The following is an 18,808-nucleotide window of genomic DNA, read 5'->3' as shown; positions in this document are numbered from 1 at the left end:
ATCACCCTAAAATCCAAGCCATGTTATCTACTTTAAAAGTCAGGGTTTGTAATAGTTGTTCTCCTGGTAGTGGGTGAATTTGTTAGCAGCTGTACTAAGTGGCCATTTCCTGAGGTTTACTACTCAAAACAAACCTGAACATATCTTCAGAGGGAGACTCCTATCCAAATGCTGCATCTGTCCACAAGCTTTCATTTTCTAAATGTTACTAATACTTCAAAGAATAATGTAACTTTTCCCCACTAATGACAGCATTTGTGAGTGCACTTACTCCATTTTCTTAGCATTTCTAATGACTATTTAAATATATAGGCAACCCACAGATATACACACTTTCGCAGAGATCTGGGATGAAGAATTTAATCCCAAAGGTAATGCTCTGCCAGGTAAAAGCCACTGAAACGATGGAATCTAGAGTGTTAGCCTAACATAATCTAACCACCTAACCTAAGCTTCTGCTATTGGCATCAACTGTAACAGCACAGCATAAGTTCAATAAATAAATAAGTCTGTATATCACATCTCGTAACCATAAAGAAGCCCAGTAAGAACTGAAACGCAGAACACCAAATGCGGTTTCACAAATGAATAGGTATGAAGTCTGGCAGAATCTCAGTTTAAGGAGAAACATATCACCAGCAACCTCACACAAATGGAAAAATGCTTACTCCTCCATTTGGTTCCTTGAAGACAAAATGCTATCCAAATATGCAACCAGGTCAGACTGTGCAGTAACACTCGGTCTTGGTACCTCACAAATCAGAGGATACATCTTGTATTTGTATCATTTTAGCTGGATACTCTCAATATTAATCACACTCTGTATTTGGATGCTTCCACTTACATTAAGTCCTGACAATTTAATTCCTGCAGGAGCTTTTTTTTTTTTATATTGTGAGGAGCCTAAATGAATTTTCCCAATCTTGACTAGTGAAAATTTACCAACTGCCACTGTTATTTCATGACAAAGTCACTTAAAACCCACAATCGTATATTTCTGATGTTTCTTAAGTATGAAATGATAGAGTAATATCCCAAGTACCAGAGGCATCACTTATTTTCAAAAGGCAATATTGACACAAATAATAAACCTTATTTTAATGGCTTAAATCTACATTCACCTCTCAGTATCAAAGATTTTGTTAGCATGGTGTCAACATACTAGTGTGGAGCCATACTATTTCATCTCAGGCAATGGGTAAGAGCTAGCAGCATGAAATACACAGACACAGGTAACAAGAACCATGCTCTAAGTTTCTGTAATCAAAGTTCTGCAAATACAAACAAGAGGAGGGATTTCCTATGCACAATTTCACATATTTTAAATGTGAAATTTCTGGGTCTTTCTAGTTTTTGTTATTAGCAGGCACAAACCCACAGGTTGTCAACCTGCAGTTCACAGGCTTCTTCCAGGGGGTTCACAAAGGACACGAAGAAACTGTCCCACTGTCAACAGGCTGACAGTTTCCGCAGTGACTTCTACACTGCCATCAGCCAATTTTCAATGGTCTCCAAATCAAAAATACACCAAAGATTCATCATCATCCAGCTTTGCCATTATCTAAACTCTCTTGGCTTCTGTTTGAGCAGGTATCATCCAAATCTGACTACATTCCATTCTCCCTACAAGAGAAATGCAGATGACCACACGTGCTGCTACTTTAAAGGAAAAAAAAAAGCAGCCACCTAAAATTAGAGACCCTGGAACCTTACATGGTAATTTTGGAAGCTCTTAAAACAGCGCTGCAGCAACTTGCCTGAAAGGCTAAGCTTTTCTGGTGTGTTTGAGATCAGTATCAAAACCATGTTTGGAACATTCACAGCCCATCATTAGACCTTCACAAACATAGCTGCATAAGGAGTACGACTCTCTCCTTCACGTGGTGTCTCTTCAGTTACTGACCAAAACCTAACCTTCTAAGCCTTATGATGAATAGGCAGCCTTTGAAAACGTACTCTAGAGTTACATGTAACAAGTGTATTTCAGCCTACTCCAGCTAAAAATAAATAAAAGCAAGCAGTCTGGGAAAAGACTCAGGTGCAGCTATTGAGACTGTCTCCAATGCTTACTGTGAGAAGCAGTAATGTGTCACTGGGACACACTGTTCAGCTGAAGTCTAAACTTCAGTCTTAAGCTTGGACTATACACCACACATTCATGCTTGCAAATTACTAGGGGAGGGAGCAGAAGAGGGTACTGTTCTCTTGACATACCCTCCTGCACTGAAAAGATGAGGAACACATGGGTCAAACGAGCTCAAAGATGTGCAGACTTCCCACAGTACCTCAGTGCCTCTGTCCACATGAAGTACCTTCAAAGTGACCTGCCCTTTATCCTGTGGCTGCACACGCATTCCTTCTGCACCACTTCTTCCACCAGTTACTCAGATCCTCATGCCTCCCGCACTGCTTGAGCCATCCCTAGACCCCAGCTGCCACTCAAGACACCTCTTAATGAAATGGTCCTCACCTTCTCCTGCCAAAAGGTAAAAGATGGCACACACAGTGAGGAGGACTGTACACCACCTTTTAGATTTAGCCAATGGCTTGAAAATATCATCCTGTGTTATCTCTACTGATACTCCAAACATCCCACAAGGGAGCCAACAACCATCATGAAGAAGGACCGTTTGAGGATCCTTCAAAGAAAGGAAATGAGACTGAGTAAGAGTGTGTACTCTGGGAGAAGTGGGTATGTTATAATATCCCTTTGTGTTTGTTCCATTAAAAAAATCCTCTAAATCTTTCTTTGAAATTGAACTGATAATAACCTTGCTTGTGGTGTTGACCAAATGCTACTGAAAAACTTTTAAGTGCTGTAACTACATTAAACAATAACCTAGATATAAAATTACTTTTAGCCTGTTACACATTCCATCTGGCAAGTTACCACTTGAACTAATTTCATATTACTATAGCAATCTAACAAATTTAAGATCTAGTCATACATTTTTCTTTAAATCTATTATATCTTCCTTAATTTCTGAGCTTTGGGAGTAGCCCCAAACACGAGAGTTCTGGTAAGATCTTTCTATGATGGCAATGAAAATGACTAAGAAAAGAGATTGCATTGGAAACACTGACCAGCACACAATGTTAAGTGAGGAAAAAAAAAAAAAGTATTTTAAAGACCTCTACTACTCAGTTTACAATGCAAAAATAAAATTGGCTGCTCACAGTATAGTTTTACAAGTTCTATGCTGAACATTAAGACCACTGCTACACATATTTGGTGAAAATCTCAATTTAAGTGAGCTTTAGCAATGAGACACCCAGTTTTGCTCTATGAATATAGTCCACGCAGCGCACACATTCCAAAACTGTTCCAAGAGTATCTGATGGGAAGATGCCATACAGAAAGGGCATCTCTCAATAACCTGTAACTTGCCAACGTGTTCTTATTTCGTGTTTTTAAATATTTTGGCATGGTTCTCCCTCTTCACCCGACTTCTGCCGTACAGCAATAGAAGATGGTTTCCAGCTGATTATATTGAAAATAAAGATGCATTTTATTTATCTGAAAATAACAAAGATCTACAAGGAAACAGTCTGTGTCAAAATTACTGCTCAGTGGGGAACATGCAATTGAAAAAGATAAGTCATTTTTCAATCCTAAATACAACAAATTACCTCTCTGTTGAGAAAGGGAAGGAAAGGAATTACTTGGATAGGTTTCTCAGTTTTATGATCTGATTTGTAAGAGTACATTTGAGATCAGTACTTTTCTAATTGAAGAGTATAGAAAGTTGCCCTTGAACACAGTATCACATGTGCATTGGCTTTTTAGCCTAAAATCTTCCCTAATTTTACCAAAGTAATTATTTGCTTGTTTACTATCCTTTAAAGATCTACAGAGATTTACACACTGAGAAAACATAACTTTTAAAAACACTGCTTGACACCACTATTACTATAATTTTCTCTTGGAAAGAGTAAAATTTTGAAGGGAAGTTGTAGTTGTTCTCTCCCCCAAGACTGTTTTCCCATCAATTGCCTTGGACTCAAGTCAAATGACATATCCTAGTGTTCTGGAAAAGCTGACTTTTTCCTTAAGATTTAGGTGTCTTGAACTAGTCACATTTATTTCCCCATCCACTGCCTCTACATTGCTGAAGTCTAGACTCCACCATATATCTTACTCTTTTTCTGGACTTAAGGGAATTCATAATCTCTCTAACTCCACTGACATACTCCCAATGAGTCCTTGTTCTCATCTTAAACTGTGAAGTTATTTCTCCAAAACAGAAGTCAACGATGTTATTCCCAGATTACATCAAGTGTATAGTTTATAAAAGTATATTTTAAAAAAGTTTCAAACTTATGCTATACAAGCCAGAAATGATCATCTCCTATTTCGCTTGTCATACTGTAACCTTCATTGCTCACTCATTTCTTTTCATTCCCTCAGAAAAACACGTCTAGAGATGATACTGCTGTCTATGTGAACTTTTAGAACAAACAACAGAGCTGGGCCAAAGGAGAATCTCTGCTTTCTCGGACTGCTTTGAAATCTAAGACAAATTCTTAATTTCCCTTTTGAATACAATATGGATTGAGCTTAACATAGACATCAGTCTATGGAAGCACCTTGAACACACACTAGATACTGGTTTGAATTCTCACACTTTATTACAGCTCATGTGGTGCCAAACAATAGACTAACTAATAAAGTTATGAATAATCAAGAGCAGCAGGAGGAAAAAGTTTCTATGCTGAGTGAGGTCCCAATTTACATATCACCTCATGTAAATACAAACTTACACAAAATGATTTTTCATTTGAAGTGTGACTGATCATGAGTTCTTACTCAGCTGTGATAATAAGACTTTTAACTAAGGGACAGAGACAGTTTGGCTGGAAATCACTATGAATTAAAATGTTTTCATTGACCATGTCCTCTTCACACAGATTTTAAACCTGCTTGTTTTTCAAATAATTTCTTCATTCTTTAGGACTTATGACTCCACTAGAGCTTGAATGAGATGAAAGCAGAACAAAGGTTCTTCAGTGCACATTTCAGATGCGTGCATTGTTTCTGCCATATTTTTCTTGCCAAAACTTTCCAAATTACTGCCTACCTTCAGTATCAGACATCTAATGACCTAAGGTGTGTAGGTGCACATATAGAAATGTGTCATCAACAGAGTTATATAGCTTAACAGACAAAAATAACAGCTTAAAGAAAATATAATCAAAAAGAAATCGGAATAAAGTTTCCCCATATCCCTACCCCCTTTGTACTCTCAACAGACTTGAAACAACTGCATTAATGCAGCAAGCAATAGCTTGTAAAAGGATGCAAACCAGCTGAAACATTTGACAGACAGTGTTAAATACCAGAGGATTCATATCAACCACTTTATTTGAAAAGGTGCTTTGATGTTGGCTATCTTTCATGTACCTCTTTCATGGCACATTAATAAGGAAAACTGAGATGGGGTAAAGTAAGTCCCAAGGTCGTATCTAGAGTTACAGCGCTGTGGGTACCTGATGAAATACGGATTAATGCTGCATGAGCACTGAATAAATAAAACCACTTCTGTTAACCACTCAAACAAGTTTTACAAGTAGTTCTGAACTTTATTCGGCAAGGAGACTTCAGACATCTTAATCCCCCCACACTGCTTTGAAACCTAATTATCATAATGTGAACCCGAATGTTAGGTCCCTTTCAAACTGCGAGTGCTATGAAGCAGAAAAGTAATGGGAATTAAGCTAGTGTAACATTAGAAATGTAGAGGCATGGAACTTGAAAGTGGCATTTGTTAAAGCTGAGAGAGCATAATGTAGATATTCAACAACATAAAACACATTTAAATTGAAAAGGATATTTAAAGCATGTGCAGACACCTATAAAATAAAAGTGGACCTAAAATCCTGTAGAACAAACATTTCCAAATCAATTTCTTGCCACCAAGGTCCAACTTCAAAAGGTATTAAACAATCCTATTCTACCTTAGCAGAACATTTCTAAGTATTCTAAAGCAGACAATTTAAACATTAAAGAAAACCCAATGAGAACTTTACAAGACATTACAGACTTTCCCCTATTTGTCACAGTACGGAAGTGTTTGAACTTGAACAGCAGTAAATTATTAATTACATTGCTTACAAGGCCTCAAGAGCAAAAAAAGATTTTGCTGAAAGTGGCAGAAAAGGACTTTATATCAAGTTTAAAAGCAAGTGTAACAGAAATTAAACACCAAGCCACCTAAAAAATCATCAACAAAAAAATTACACTTGCCTGGCTGCATTCTTAGTTTGTTGAAAACTACTAACAACTCATAATACCTATCAAACTTTCTTTTAAAAATTAGTTCAAATACTTTATTCTGAGTGTGCATTCATGTAACAAGCACACAAATCTCAGACCTGTAAGAATGTTTATACTGTGACGATGAAAGCACTCAGTCTGTAAGAAAAGATCGTGATTTTATTTTTCCAGGTATGATTGAGCTGTTTGTGTTGTCCTGCTCTAGCACAGTTCACCTATCATTCAGATAGCTCTCCCTTCCAAGATGCCTACAACCAACAGCAATCAAAGAAAAACATTTGCAGTGATCAAAATACAGAATGACATTCCTGAAATATTTTTGAGATTTTCATTTAATCCAAAAAAGCCAACGAAATCCTGAAAGTTCATCATCTGCCATGTTAAAGCTGAACACACTGTTGTATCATTTACATTTCTGGTCCTGTTAAAACAAATACACTTGTCTAAAACAGAACATCTGTTTTGGTTATAATACAATGTATCTTTGGCAAGAACTCTCAATAGAACTAACATAAATAATCAAGAATATTTATTGAACCTTGTAACAAAAACTGATTTGTAACAAAAAACCTGAAGACTAGATATGACTGTCTCTGGGCTCTAGTCCAGTCCTAATCTAAGTCAATAAACATAGCTCTAAAAGGGAAACTACATTAAAAAAAAAAGAAGTCCTCCAGTTATTTAGGTTGGGTGTAGGTATCTGAGAGCATGTTGGTTACAAAATAAGTGAAAAATATTTGCTTTAAATCAAAAACTGTCAAACAGAGTCCAGTCAGGTTTTAAAGCTACACAAAAAATCATGCTGTGTGCCTCATTTCGTTCTACTGTCTACCCTGAGTTGCCTTCTCTTTGGAAGACTTCAGTAAAACTATATGTAGTTGGCATTGCTGAGGGTGTTATTTTAACTGCTTGCTTTTCATATAGTTATTAGCACTAAAAGAGACAATGCAGTCATCAAATCAAGTACTGTAATGCTTTTGAGAGAAACTGAAGTGGAAAAAAAATAGAAGTATCTTTTGATACTGATAAAACAAATACTTTTGAGGTGAAAATCAGTTAATTTTTGCCACGCAACTCAATCACAGGTGAAAGGGTGTTCTCATTTAAATCTGTAGTTAAGAACACACTTGAGTCAGATACTGAAGCCAAGGAACATTCCTCCACAAACATGAAATTACTGTAGAGGATTTGAGCAGTAGAGACCTTTCAAGCCCATACTGCAGCTATATGCAACCAATTAAGTGTTCAGTTGGTTATTACCATTAATGTTCATCAGAGCACACACGTGTGTAGATTATTTGTGCAGGCATCAGCAGCACACACCTCCTTTCTAAAATTACAGACTCCAGTACTGTCTCATCTCCCTACATGATCCAGGTTCTGTATCATGAACTGGACATAAAAAAGAACAGATTTTTACTTTTGTACAGTAATTTCTGATCCTATTCTTTACTTCCAACTAAAAATTTAAGTACTATCATGTTACAGGCTTTATTTGCCAAGGAAGATGAACTCTGTAGTACCTCTGTATCAGCTACCTTTTCCAATTACAGCTTAAGTGGTTGATTGGAATTTTGGTTTTAAAGTGCTACAAAACAATCCAGCCTCATCTGCCAAGCCCCACTACATTTGGAAAACAGAAGATTATAAACATAAATACAACTGTCTTGTATTTACTCAGGAACTTGTACACAGCAGTGAACTGAGCTCTTATAAACACAAAAGTTTTTTGTAGTCACAGTGGGCGTGCTCTGGAGGACTTTTTTTGTAAGAAAAAAAAAAAGGGGGTGGGGGGAGGGATCAGCAGAGCACATTCTTCCAAGCCATCTTTCACAGCTCCCCTCAAGTCAAGAGGTATAGCAGCTCTCACAAGGCATGCCTATTGGTCAAATGATAATTGTGCACTAATTGCTCCCTATTTAGCAAGCATCACTTACATTTTTGAACTCGGACTGACATAAATCTTAGGCATTTCACTGTATCATCAGAAGTGTGTGGGGATAGGTGTCTGGACCCACCATTCCTTTCTGTTGCTAACACCAAGGAGATCTAAGAAGCAAGTTTTCTGGAGCTAGAAAGCAGAATAGCTGTCTTGCAGGATTCACCTGCATGGCGGGGAAACCCAAGCACCAGGGAATGCAATCAGATACACACAAAACTAGCTTAGCAGAAATGGCAACATAGGAACCCTGACCTGCAGGAAAACCTCAGTCAAGACAGTCAAAATGTGACAGTCCACAACTTATTTGTAAACCCACATCCACAAGTGCACACCAATAGCAGCCTACAAAGTTCAACAACATCAGGTGTCACTTAAAGCATGCGGTAAAAACAACAAAAAAACCCAAGGATTCCATACTTTCAATTTTTATTTTACTACATAGTACCTCAGTGTTCTGCACACACATTCTGAAGAAGGGACTAGCTCTTCACCATATCTGAGCGCAGCACAAGAAAACCACTAACAATAAAAACGTATTTTGAAAGCAAAAAAGTTTTTAATTACGGCAATTTTCACTTCCAGGAACTAATATGGCAGGTGAAACAACTGCATTTTTATATTTTCCCTACAAATATGACAAGTCTCAAAAAAAGTAAAAGGTTAAATTATCTGTCACTATTAGAAAAACCAACTTGTTAACCTGATTTCTGCCTGAAAAGATTTATATAATTCCTATTTCACAAGGGCTTTCATCAGTTCCAAGAACGGTAGCTCTGCTAGCCAAAAAACCCCAATGCTAACAATTGTTTTTCAAATTCTGTAGTCTTGAAAGGGGAGTAAATACTAAAGCAGAAGAGTAAAACACAGTGAGAAAGCCATCCACCACAGTAATAAATACACTTTTTTAAATAACTGCAAACTACATAATTGTTTATTTTTTAGTATATGATCATCAATAAAGAAAATGACTGTTACTCTTTCAGAGAGCTTGTGTCTAAGCAATGGATTTTTAAACTATATGATCAATAGCAGAATTAAGATTTTTTTAAAAACTACACAATATGTTTTCCATTCTCCAAAATCATTAAAAATCCATTGTTTTCATGTTGGATTCAGCAAAGAGGATACCTATTTTTTCAGAAGTTTCAACAGCCTCCTCCTTTTGTAAAGAATTAAAAAAACCCAGGAAAACCCTATTATGCCTCTAAAAATAAAGATTTCAGTATCAGATCTTGTGCAAATTTACTTCGAAATCTTAGAAACAAAGAACAAACGAAATTAAATGATACCTTTACTTGGAATAACACATTTGTTATGTGCTGTTTGAGCTGTTATTCTCACGTTTCTTAAAATAATAGAAATGGAGCAAACCTCAGGAAGAGAAAGTGAAATGCTTCAGTGAATCTCTCTTACTGACTCAGGAGAACCGTTTTAGTGCCTTGAAGAACAGCCATTTACCTTTGTCTAGAAGGATGCTTGACTCAAAAACCAAATACAAGGCAATAAAAAGAAACACTTAAGAAAGATTACATTTAAAACTACCTGTTAAAGTACATTGAATAGAGGAGTATCACAGGAATGAAAGCCATCTTACCAGTAAACAACATCCAGTGGTGCAAAATATTTCTTCATAATTAAGTCAGCAAAGTAGGCTTCTGTTTCTCTGCAGGCCGTGCCATTGCCAATCACAACAGTGCTACAGCTTTGCGTGAGGTACAAAGATAAACAGTTACTCTAAATTTTCCATACAGAGCATTCAGTGCACAACAATTACCAGTACATCTTATTTTATATAGCAGAAGCCTCAGATTTAATACAAACATATTCCTAGCAATATCACATTGTGCTTAACAGGTTTTCAATGTGATTGTGCAAGAGAAGAGTCAAAATTTTCACTCATTTGTAATGGAATCAAACAGTGGCAATATCTGCAGAAAACCCAAAAGTGATACTTCCTATTCAGAAAAGAAATGCAACGTTATTTGCAGTCCTCAAACCCTTTCACCTCTTATTTCACTCATCTGTTATATGTCATGAAAAAGGGCAGATGCCCAAGCAATCAGACTTAATTCCTTAATGGGAACATCATAGTGTGCAACGGCTTGCAAGGTCATTGCCTCTGACTGCCGCCACCTCGGCCAGTGAGCCATCAAATCACCTTGTTTAAAGCCAATCTACTGCTTAAAAACAAACTGGACTGTATGCTCTGGTAGTTCAGCAGCTGATTCCATGGACCAGATGTCTGTCCACAGGGGATCACAAAACAGTTGGATACAATAACCCTTTAATTTGCAAGTCTGTCTGGAGATCTATCTGCACAGGATATCCTTTGCTTAATAAAACTCTTCCAAAGCCTAAAGGTGGCTTTTGGAAAAGGGAATGATCGATGAGTGGTTTGGGAGCTGGCGGGGGTAGTGATAGGAATAGTGAGGCTAAACTTATTCCTTAGCTGAATGTTAATTTCTATTCCTAAAAATAAATGGATTGACAGAGCTTTATGGGGATACATTCATAGCATGTGGTTTTAGTCATAGCCATGGCTTGACTGCATATGCATCTAACAGAGTATAAGAATGAGCATAAACTGAAAGAAAAATCAGCTCTGAACTAAAAAAAAAAATAAAAATCCAGTTAAATTATTAGAATTCTTTTTCTACCCAGAAGCATTTACACGGTGTTTGCTAAGAAAGAGTAGTAAGTGGAAATTTCTTTAGCATACTTGTACTGCAGCAGAAGCCTCTTGATCTTCTCAGCTTCACGAAACCCTTGCCCAGAATGTAGGTAAACAACATCAGTATGGAGTATCTGACCTAGAACAGCAAAAGGCAAAGCTGTTAGATAAAACCCACCAAGATCTAAGAGTTATACCCTGTGGAACTACTACAGTTAATTTGATGATTCACAAAAAGAAGCTTCTTAATAAGCCATCCTTCCCTTTTATTTTTGTATCCAATTAGAAGAAATATATGGTGGGCAGAGGAATAAAACGCTTTGGCTGCCAAAGCAAAATGAGTTGGTACATTTTTCTAGTTGCCTGGGGACATACCCACGTAACAATGAACATCCAGTCATATTAGGCAAATACAGTGTACTGTATTATCAAAGAGACAAACAGCAATTCACTAAAAAAAGATTTACTGCTCTAATCTAGTACATTTTACAGATCCAATAGAAAGATGAAAATTAGGAATTCAGTCTCAGGACTTGCAGTCCAGGAGGTCTAGAACTTCAATGCCAGCTCTTGCCATTGTCCCATCTATCACATTTGGAAATAACTCTGCATTAACTGGCACTGATAGCTGATGGTGCTAACGACCTTACCTTTATTGCCAATTTGACACACGTCAAGAACACAACTTTCCTTACACCCACCCTGTGTGGATACACTCTCAGAAAAAAGCAATGACTAAATAAAAGGGAAACAAACCATTCTCTCATGGGCCTAAAGAGGTTTCCTAGATCAGAGTACGATGAACTGGAAAGATTCTGGTTTATATCTGTCTTAAAAAGTTCCGTAAACACAATGTTTCTGACTTCTCACATTAGCACACATGCTACTAAACAAAAAGGGCTGATAAAGAGTCCAGATGTCCAAGATACTGCCCACCAAAAAAAGCAAAGTTACAGAAAGCATTTAAATTCAAATTCTACATTAAACAATTAAAATGCCAGGTGTTCTCTTTGCTAACTACTGAGAGGCACAATTATTTGAACCTCTATTCAAGAGGGCAGAAGGGATTTTAAATTCTATTTTAGAGAGGACTAACAACACCAAAGGAGACATTGGAATGCAGGCAGGTGCCAGAAACTTAACCTTAAGCCTCAAGAAAGGAATTTGCATGACAGAATGCATCAAAAACACTAAAAGCTTATAAAAAAATATCAATTTGATAAAAAAGTAAGCTTGGAAACTATTCTTTTTTCTAAATCAATGTAATGTTATCAGTTCTTTCAAAAACATTTGGAATTTAAACTTACTAGTTGGGGAAATAATTGCCAACTTGCAGCCATGTTTGTAGCCAGGATCTACTCCCATCAAAGTGCGGCCCCTCACAGGGCTGGTCAGAAGCAACTGACGGAGATTTCTCCCAAACATCATCACAGACTCTTTCTCTGCATCAGATGTCAACTTTGATCTTAGAAAGATGAAAGAAACAAAAACAAAACCATTTCTCCCTCAGTTAGCTTTCAACTGCACTTCTAAATTGTTCCAAAGTTGTAAGGCTTTTTCCATATTCAGTTAAAGCTAAGGAAAACATATATTATGCTTTCAATAAAGTTTTTGACACTTTAAAAAAAAATGGATCAGCTGTATGATCATCCCATTCCCTAAGAAAGTAAATCGACATAAAGAGTTTAATAGAATCACCTATAAGTATATATACATACCAACTAACATTCAAATATCCACTCAGTTTTGAATGAGAATGGCTTCCCATCAAAGCTGATGCCTAATCACAGAGAAAAGTGGATTTGAAGAAGTCATGGACTGACTTTAGCATAAATTCACAGTTCTGGAGAAAAATAACTACCCAGTAAAAAAAAAAAATTAAAACCCTTATCATTTAGGCTGAGAGGTAGCAGAAAGAAATGGAAACGGCCTATCCAGTCAATTGCTAGCACACCATGACTCATGAGACATTCAACTTGGTCTATTCATTATATTATTTAAAAGTCACAGAAGTGTGTAGACTTCAGGTCTTTCTAGGAGGGTATTCCTCTTCCTCAGGAACACCTTCCTTCTTCAAACTAGAAAGCTGATGGGGTCACAATGTTCCCTACCCTTCCTTTTCCATATTTGTCAATAGAAATAAGTGAGTTAGTACACCAAGGATGGACTTAGATGACTTCAAGCAAGAACACTGCAGGGTGTTGTGAGAAATAAATCAGTCTTACTGAGTGAAGGTGTACAAGATACACAATGTCTTGTCAGATGTGACCAGTAAGACAGTGACTGATAAGGACAAATATTTTTGTCATGGTATGGCATCTTATATAAAGAAGCAAAATTGAAGTAGCAATAGGGACACAAATAATCCTCACCTAGTTCCTTTCTTTTACACATACTCATTACCATTTTCAACTGCATTACATTGTCAATAACTACAATAATTCAGCAAGTAACAGCAAACCAGTAAAGTCTTCATATTACTTAAAGAGTACCCAGTGCCCTTATTCTCATCTTCCTTTTACCCATCTCTGAAAAAGGTAACATCTGGATTTATTTTTATAGGAGAAAAAACCTGCACTCCAGCTAACCAACTGGAATAATTTCCCTTGCCCCATTCTTACAGGGTTGGTTAGGTTGGTTAATGTGTAACAAGCAGGCTATAAACAGTTCAAACAATGCTCATAAGGGCTATTTGACATGACATGATACGAAGCCGTTCTGAACAACTTGCAGTGTGGAAGAACTGAAAAATCTGACTTGAGTTTGCCCAGGATCCAACCAAACCACCAGCACAGCCCTGTCTTATCCCACAGTGACAGAAAGAACTGTTAAGTCCTCATTGTCTCACATTTGTGAAGTTGTCCAGAGGTGGGTCTAGATGCTTTTTCATATGTTATTCACTGTACATTTTTAAGGAAGCACGAACAGCAAAAGGCTCCCTTAAATCCCCATGCTTTTTGTTTTTGTACCAAATATACCAAATTAACACAGACATGATTTTAAGTGAGATGGTAAAGGGTACACAAGCATTCCAAGACTTCTTTGCAATTCAAAACTACTCTTGGAACCAAGGAGCAGACACTCTGGATATAGCCACCACTAAAAACAAGAATACAGGAATGGCTACACTAGTTCAGGTAAGCAGTCCCACTATCCCAGGACACTGTCCCCAAGTGCAGCTATTAGTGGCTGCCTAGGAAGTTGATACTACATCCCATAATCGTAACACAGCCTCCAACTATTTCCAGCTCAGAGTATTTGCTGAGCTTGATATGATTTGTCTCTTCAGCAGCCCATAACAGATTTCTTGTCCAACTACCCAGTCTCCTACTGAATCCATGCACATTTCTTGTATCCATGAAGTCCTTTGTGATGGACCTGCAGGACTTATAGCCAAACTGTGCAAATAGTTACCAGCTTTTGACTTATCTTCTGAGCACTTAACGTATCTGTGGAGCTACCTTCCAGGGTGCCAAAGGGTCTTTCCTGAGCACCAGGATAGGTCCAAGCTCACAATATTCAATATAGAAAGAGAATTACTTCCCTTCACAAGCATCATTTTACATCCATCTCCATTGAATTTCAGTTGCCATTTAATTTCCGTGTCATTCAGTCTTGCAGCATACTTCTCCCATTCTTAAAAAAAAATAAACAAAAATACCCTAAAACCATAGAACCACCTGCTTCCAGGGACAGAACAATTTGATGCCACTTGTTAGAGACCAGGGAAAACAAACCAAATACCTAAACCTCACAGCCATACAGATCATCTACATGTACACACAACAGATTCCACCAGTCATACATGCATGAGAAATGAAGTGGCCTGTAAACACACCAAGGTTGAATACTCTTGGGCTGGAGACTTTGTAGAGACAGGCCAAGTTGCAGCTTTGAATCTATCCCAGAGATGCAGGGTCTGTACTGCCCTCAAGGCCAAGTCCTCCCACGTTGCAAATTCACATCAGTCCACCTGTGAAGGGAACTTTGTGCTGGAATTTTAAAATTGCCCCTAAGCACAGGCTATTAGTTATATGCACCTTATGGAAATCATGTTTAAAATTGGCATGGATATACAGAAACGTTTATAGCAACAGGAAATGTTACTGAAAGTGCCAGGTGCGTAGGGAGAACATAACGTATGTCCTTTCTATTACATAATATCCTGTACTTTTTAATTTCAAATATAGACCTCTCTCCTCTCTGACTGCCTCTCACTCAACACTTGTATCAATGACATGATCTACCATTCCAAATACTGGCCCTTAATTTCATGTTTGGGATAGTCATTTGATCCTTGAACAAATATCAAGCTACCTCAAACAATCTAATATCATTCTTTGTTTCACTGCACTACTGGCTCAATCCAAATGGCAAGATGCCCAGCTTCATGTTTTTCCAATTTGTGACAATTCTCATTAATATGGCAGAGATATAAGGCAGAGGCGGATAGCAGTCCTCCTCACTCAACACAAAAGGAATAGTTATTTTGTAAAAAAAAAAAAACAAAACAAGACCCTTCAGTTGCTACTTTACAAAAAAGTATCCACCAAGTCAGAATTTCAAGCCACTCATTTGAACTCTATGAAGCACCCAGACTTTAATATGACTAACAGGTATATTACAATAGAAGCTAATAACCTAATCATGACCTACTACCTTCTCTATTCAACGTTTTAAGAGACAGTTTTTAAATTGAGATTTAAAACTCCCCACTTCTATATACAGTCTGAGAGGCAATCCTTTCCATGGAAAAATATCTGCAAACTAGCTTCAGGTGCGAAACAAGATATAGAGAGAAATGTTTGTGTCCCTCAAGACAGAGGAGAGAAAGCACTTGCTCTGAGAACGCATGGAAAATTAGGAAAGGATTATCCATTAAAAATATGTCCATGCCACATCACTTGCATCAAATCCTGATGGAATCATTCCATGCAGTACTGCAACAAAATCAAATGTGGTTTCAAAGAGCCAAAAGCAACACTGGACATGATTATACCAGATATAAGAAATGATGGTATCTGACAGAGTGGAAGAAAGGAAATTAAACAATAAATAAGGTAACCGTCTTGCTGGCAAGTTTCATTCTCCTGATCACAAGAAGCACCAGAAGTTTCAATACGCTCTTGGAAACATTCTGTTCCAACACTCAGTGATAATAAAAAGAAAAAAAAAAAAAAAGAAAAGTAACAGCAGGGGGGTGGTTTGGAAATACTAATGCTAAAAGGAGGTATTGAATACTTTAGCAGCCCTTTGCAAGAGTCCTAAAAATGAGCTTCTGGTGTGTGCAGAAAGAGAGTAAGAGAAGGATAAGGGTTAAGTGGTCATGGACCAGGAATACTACTGGCAGGTGCCTTGCATTCTTTTCTGTAGGAGATGTTTCAGCTTTTTCTAACCAGACACAGTCAATGATACAAGACTATCACAGAGGATAAAACATAAGCAGACATCCACTCAGGAACAGGCAGCAAGCTTTGCCTTTGTATTTATGACTTGTGAGCCACAGCTAAGAAGTGATAGGGAAGGAAGCTTTTTTTTCGTACTAAAAGAGAAAACCTTCAGCACCATCCTGCTGCAGCACCCTTCAGTGATACACAACAGCTCTGCAGCAGGAGCCACAAAGCAAAAACACAATAAAAGAACCTAGAAGAACTCTTACATCCATTTGCTTATTTATGATAGAACCAAACCCCTCTAAAAGGTAGGTCTTTATTTTGGAAGAGTTTATTTGCAGAGAAGGCTACGAGTGGCAACCACTTTCTCACTCATGACAGAAGCCAACAGTTGGGACTCACCATCATGAGATATTTGTTCATTATTTCCGCCAAACTTTAAGCACGGTGCCCCCCTGAAGTAGCTACATATACTGTAGTCACAAAAAACCTAAGTGAACTCAGCACTTTCAAATCTGCAAAATTCACAGGAGTAAAATTTAGGGTCACTATCAAAAGAGAGGAAGCAATCTTGCTTGCAAAGTAATGAGTAAACACAACATACTGCAGCAAAGCAACCCAAAAGCTAATAGAAACACCTGCTGTTCAAAACTTCAGCTGACAGTTCTTTTCAGAAGGGAAGAAAACAGAACATTCAGTCAATGACACCCAGGATAAAGGAGTGCCAGGAAAGCTACTCCAATTGGAACAGAAATGTGAGTTCCAGGCAGGTACAGAAGTACTACACTTCAAAACGTGATTGCAAATTTTAGGTACTGAATAGCTAACACACATCATTTTGATACAAGTCTTTAATAAAATTCATTTGAACTACCTCAAAACAGGTATTAACATCTAGGTCACATATACGAGAAAGCCTTGACAGAATCAAACATGTTAGGCTTTTGGGAGGTTCTCTTGTAATCAAGAGAAGAATCACATCAGTAGTTAGTCATTAGAAGATAATGCTTTTAGAATGTAGACTTTTTGACATAATAAATAATTTCAATTACATAGTAAGCTTCTATACTTTAATTAGTATTACTTTAATTAGTGTTAATGTTTTAAGTTTCCCTTAAATTTAGAACATTACAGATTGTACAAGTGACACTTTGTCTGATGACATCGTTATTACTGTATCCCCAGAAACCAGTTTACTGACATCTCTAGAACCATCACAATACCACAAAAAGGTATCAGACTAATATTATGACCAATTCTTTCACCATGAAAGACAGATCACAAACATGAAGGACACTTCCAAAAACAATTACTTTGCTGTTTTCTTTCAGACAGGTAAAAGAGCAACCAGAACGACATCACTGACAGCACTACTGCTGTGACATGGAGGTGCTAGGTATATTCAGTGACATAACAGTGCATGCTAGTACAAGGATAAAAATGCAACTATTAGGGTAATGTACATCTAACCTGTGCCCTATTAGAAAGCAACAACTATGTAAAGATATAAAACATCTTCACAGAAAGATCATTTCCTCTACTGTAGTCTAAATTGGATAGAGTCACAAACTAAATCTGCAGAATCAAGGCTACATAGCTCATTCCTTCTCTAAGCACAGAGGATTAAAAACACGCTGATATTTTAAAATGCTTAAATATATTCTAAATAGAAGTTGAGAAGGGAATTGCTAATAAATTGGTAGTATGAAAATATACATTAATTTCAAGCTTACCTGAATTCTCTACAAAGGAGAGGATATATAAGGCGTTTGTATGCATCCTCTACTGAATTCCGTAGTATCCTCATTAAATCTGGTTTTAAAAATTGTTTTGGTCTCCATCTGGAAGAGAATATAAAAATAAAAAAAGTTCAAAACATATGCATAAACTCAGATTAAAAAGGAATTTTCAATAAGACTTCTATGTTGAGTGTAACGTGCTATGAATTACTGAAGAGTTGCTACAATAATTAGGCAATGGAATCATAACTTCAAATATGAATGGAATGAGAAGCTGCTCATGGTTCTGCTTTCAGGCAAGGCCTGTCTTTTTTTTGTTGTTGTTGTTGAGTATTAGAAAGTAATCACATTTTATCTTTCAGAGAATAATATATAAAGTGTTACTTTTCACTTTGAGAAGTCAAAGCTTACCACAAACTGAATAACTTATTTCTATACTACCACTCTGGTTGCCTTATTTGCTATTCCTTAACACATAAAAAAATGACAGAACATCTTCTGTGAGTGTTACTGCAGAGCTACACATGTAAGGCAATTGTATCCAGACATAAATGCAGAGTTAAACTAAAGTCAATGAAACCCAATTCAAATTTAATTTGGATTGCTTTGAGTAGCTGTATCCAATCTCAAAATGAAATCTATCAATTTTTTTTGAGGGCTGCAAAAAAACCTACAAACCCAAACATCAAAATTCAAGCAGTTTGTAAATTATTTCTCTCTTATCTGTTGCTCATACATTTAAAGTATAAATAATATTCTCACAAAGGGGAAAAAAATTAAATAATATCA

The 18,808-nt window shown here is 37.0% G+C and overlaps 1 protein-coding gene across 1 annotated transcript in view; it reads right to left on the bottom strand.

Annotated features, from left to right (window-relative positions):
• SRBD1 (S1 RNA binding domain 1) overlaps nt 1–18,808 on the bottom strand; it is a 121,744-nt gene that overhangs the window by 82,001 nt on the left and 20,935 nt on the right. Inside the window, exons 11-14 of the mRNA XM_084261647.1 lie at nt 18,014–18,121; nt 12,195–12,352; nt 10,936–11,026; nt 9,811–9,918 (exon numbers count right to left, since the gene is read on the bottom strand). Coding sequence (XP_084117773.1) covers nt 9,811–9,918; nt 10,936–11,026; nt 12,195–12,352; nt 18,014–18,121 — 465 coding nt within the window. The remainder of the gene's footprint in view (nt 1–9,810; nt 9,919–10,935; nt 11,027–12,194; nt 12,353–18,013; nt 18,122–18,808) is intronic.

The sequence above is a fragment of the Gallinula chloropus genome (assembly GCF_964237585.1).
Source record: "Gallinula chloropus genome assembly, chromosome: 3".
NCBI lineage: Eukaryota > Metazoa > Chordata > Aves > Gruiformes > Rallidae > Gallinula > Gallinula chloropus.
This window is presented reverse-complemented; position numbering and strand designations above follow the sequence as displayed.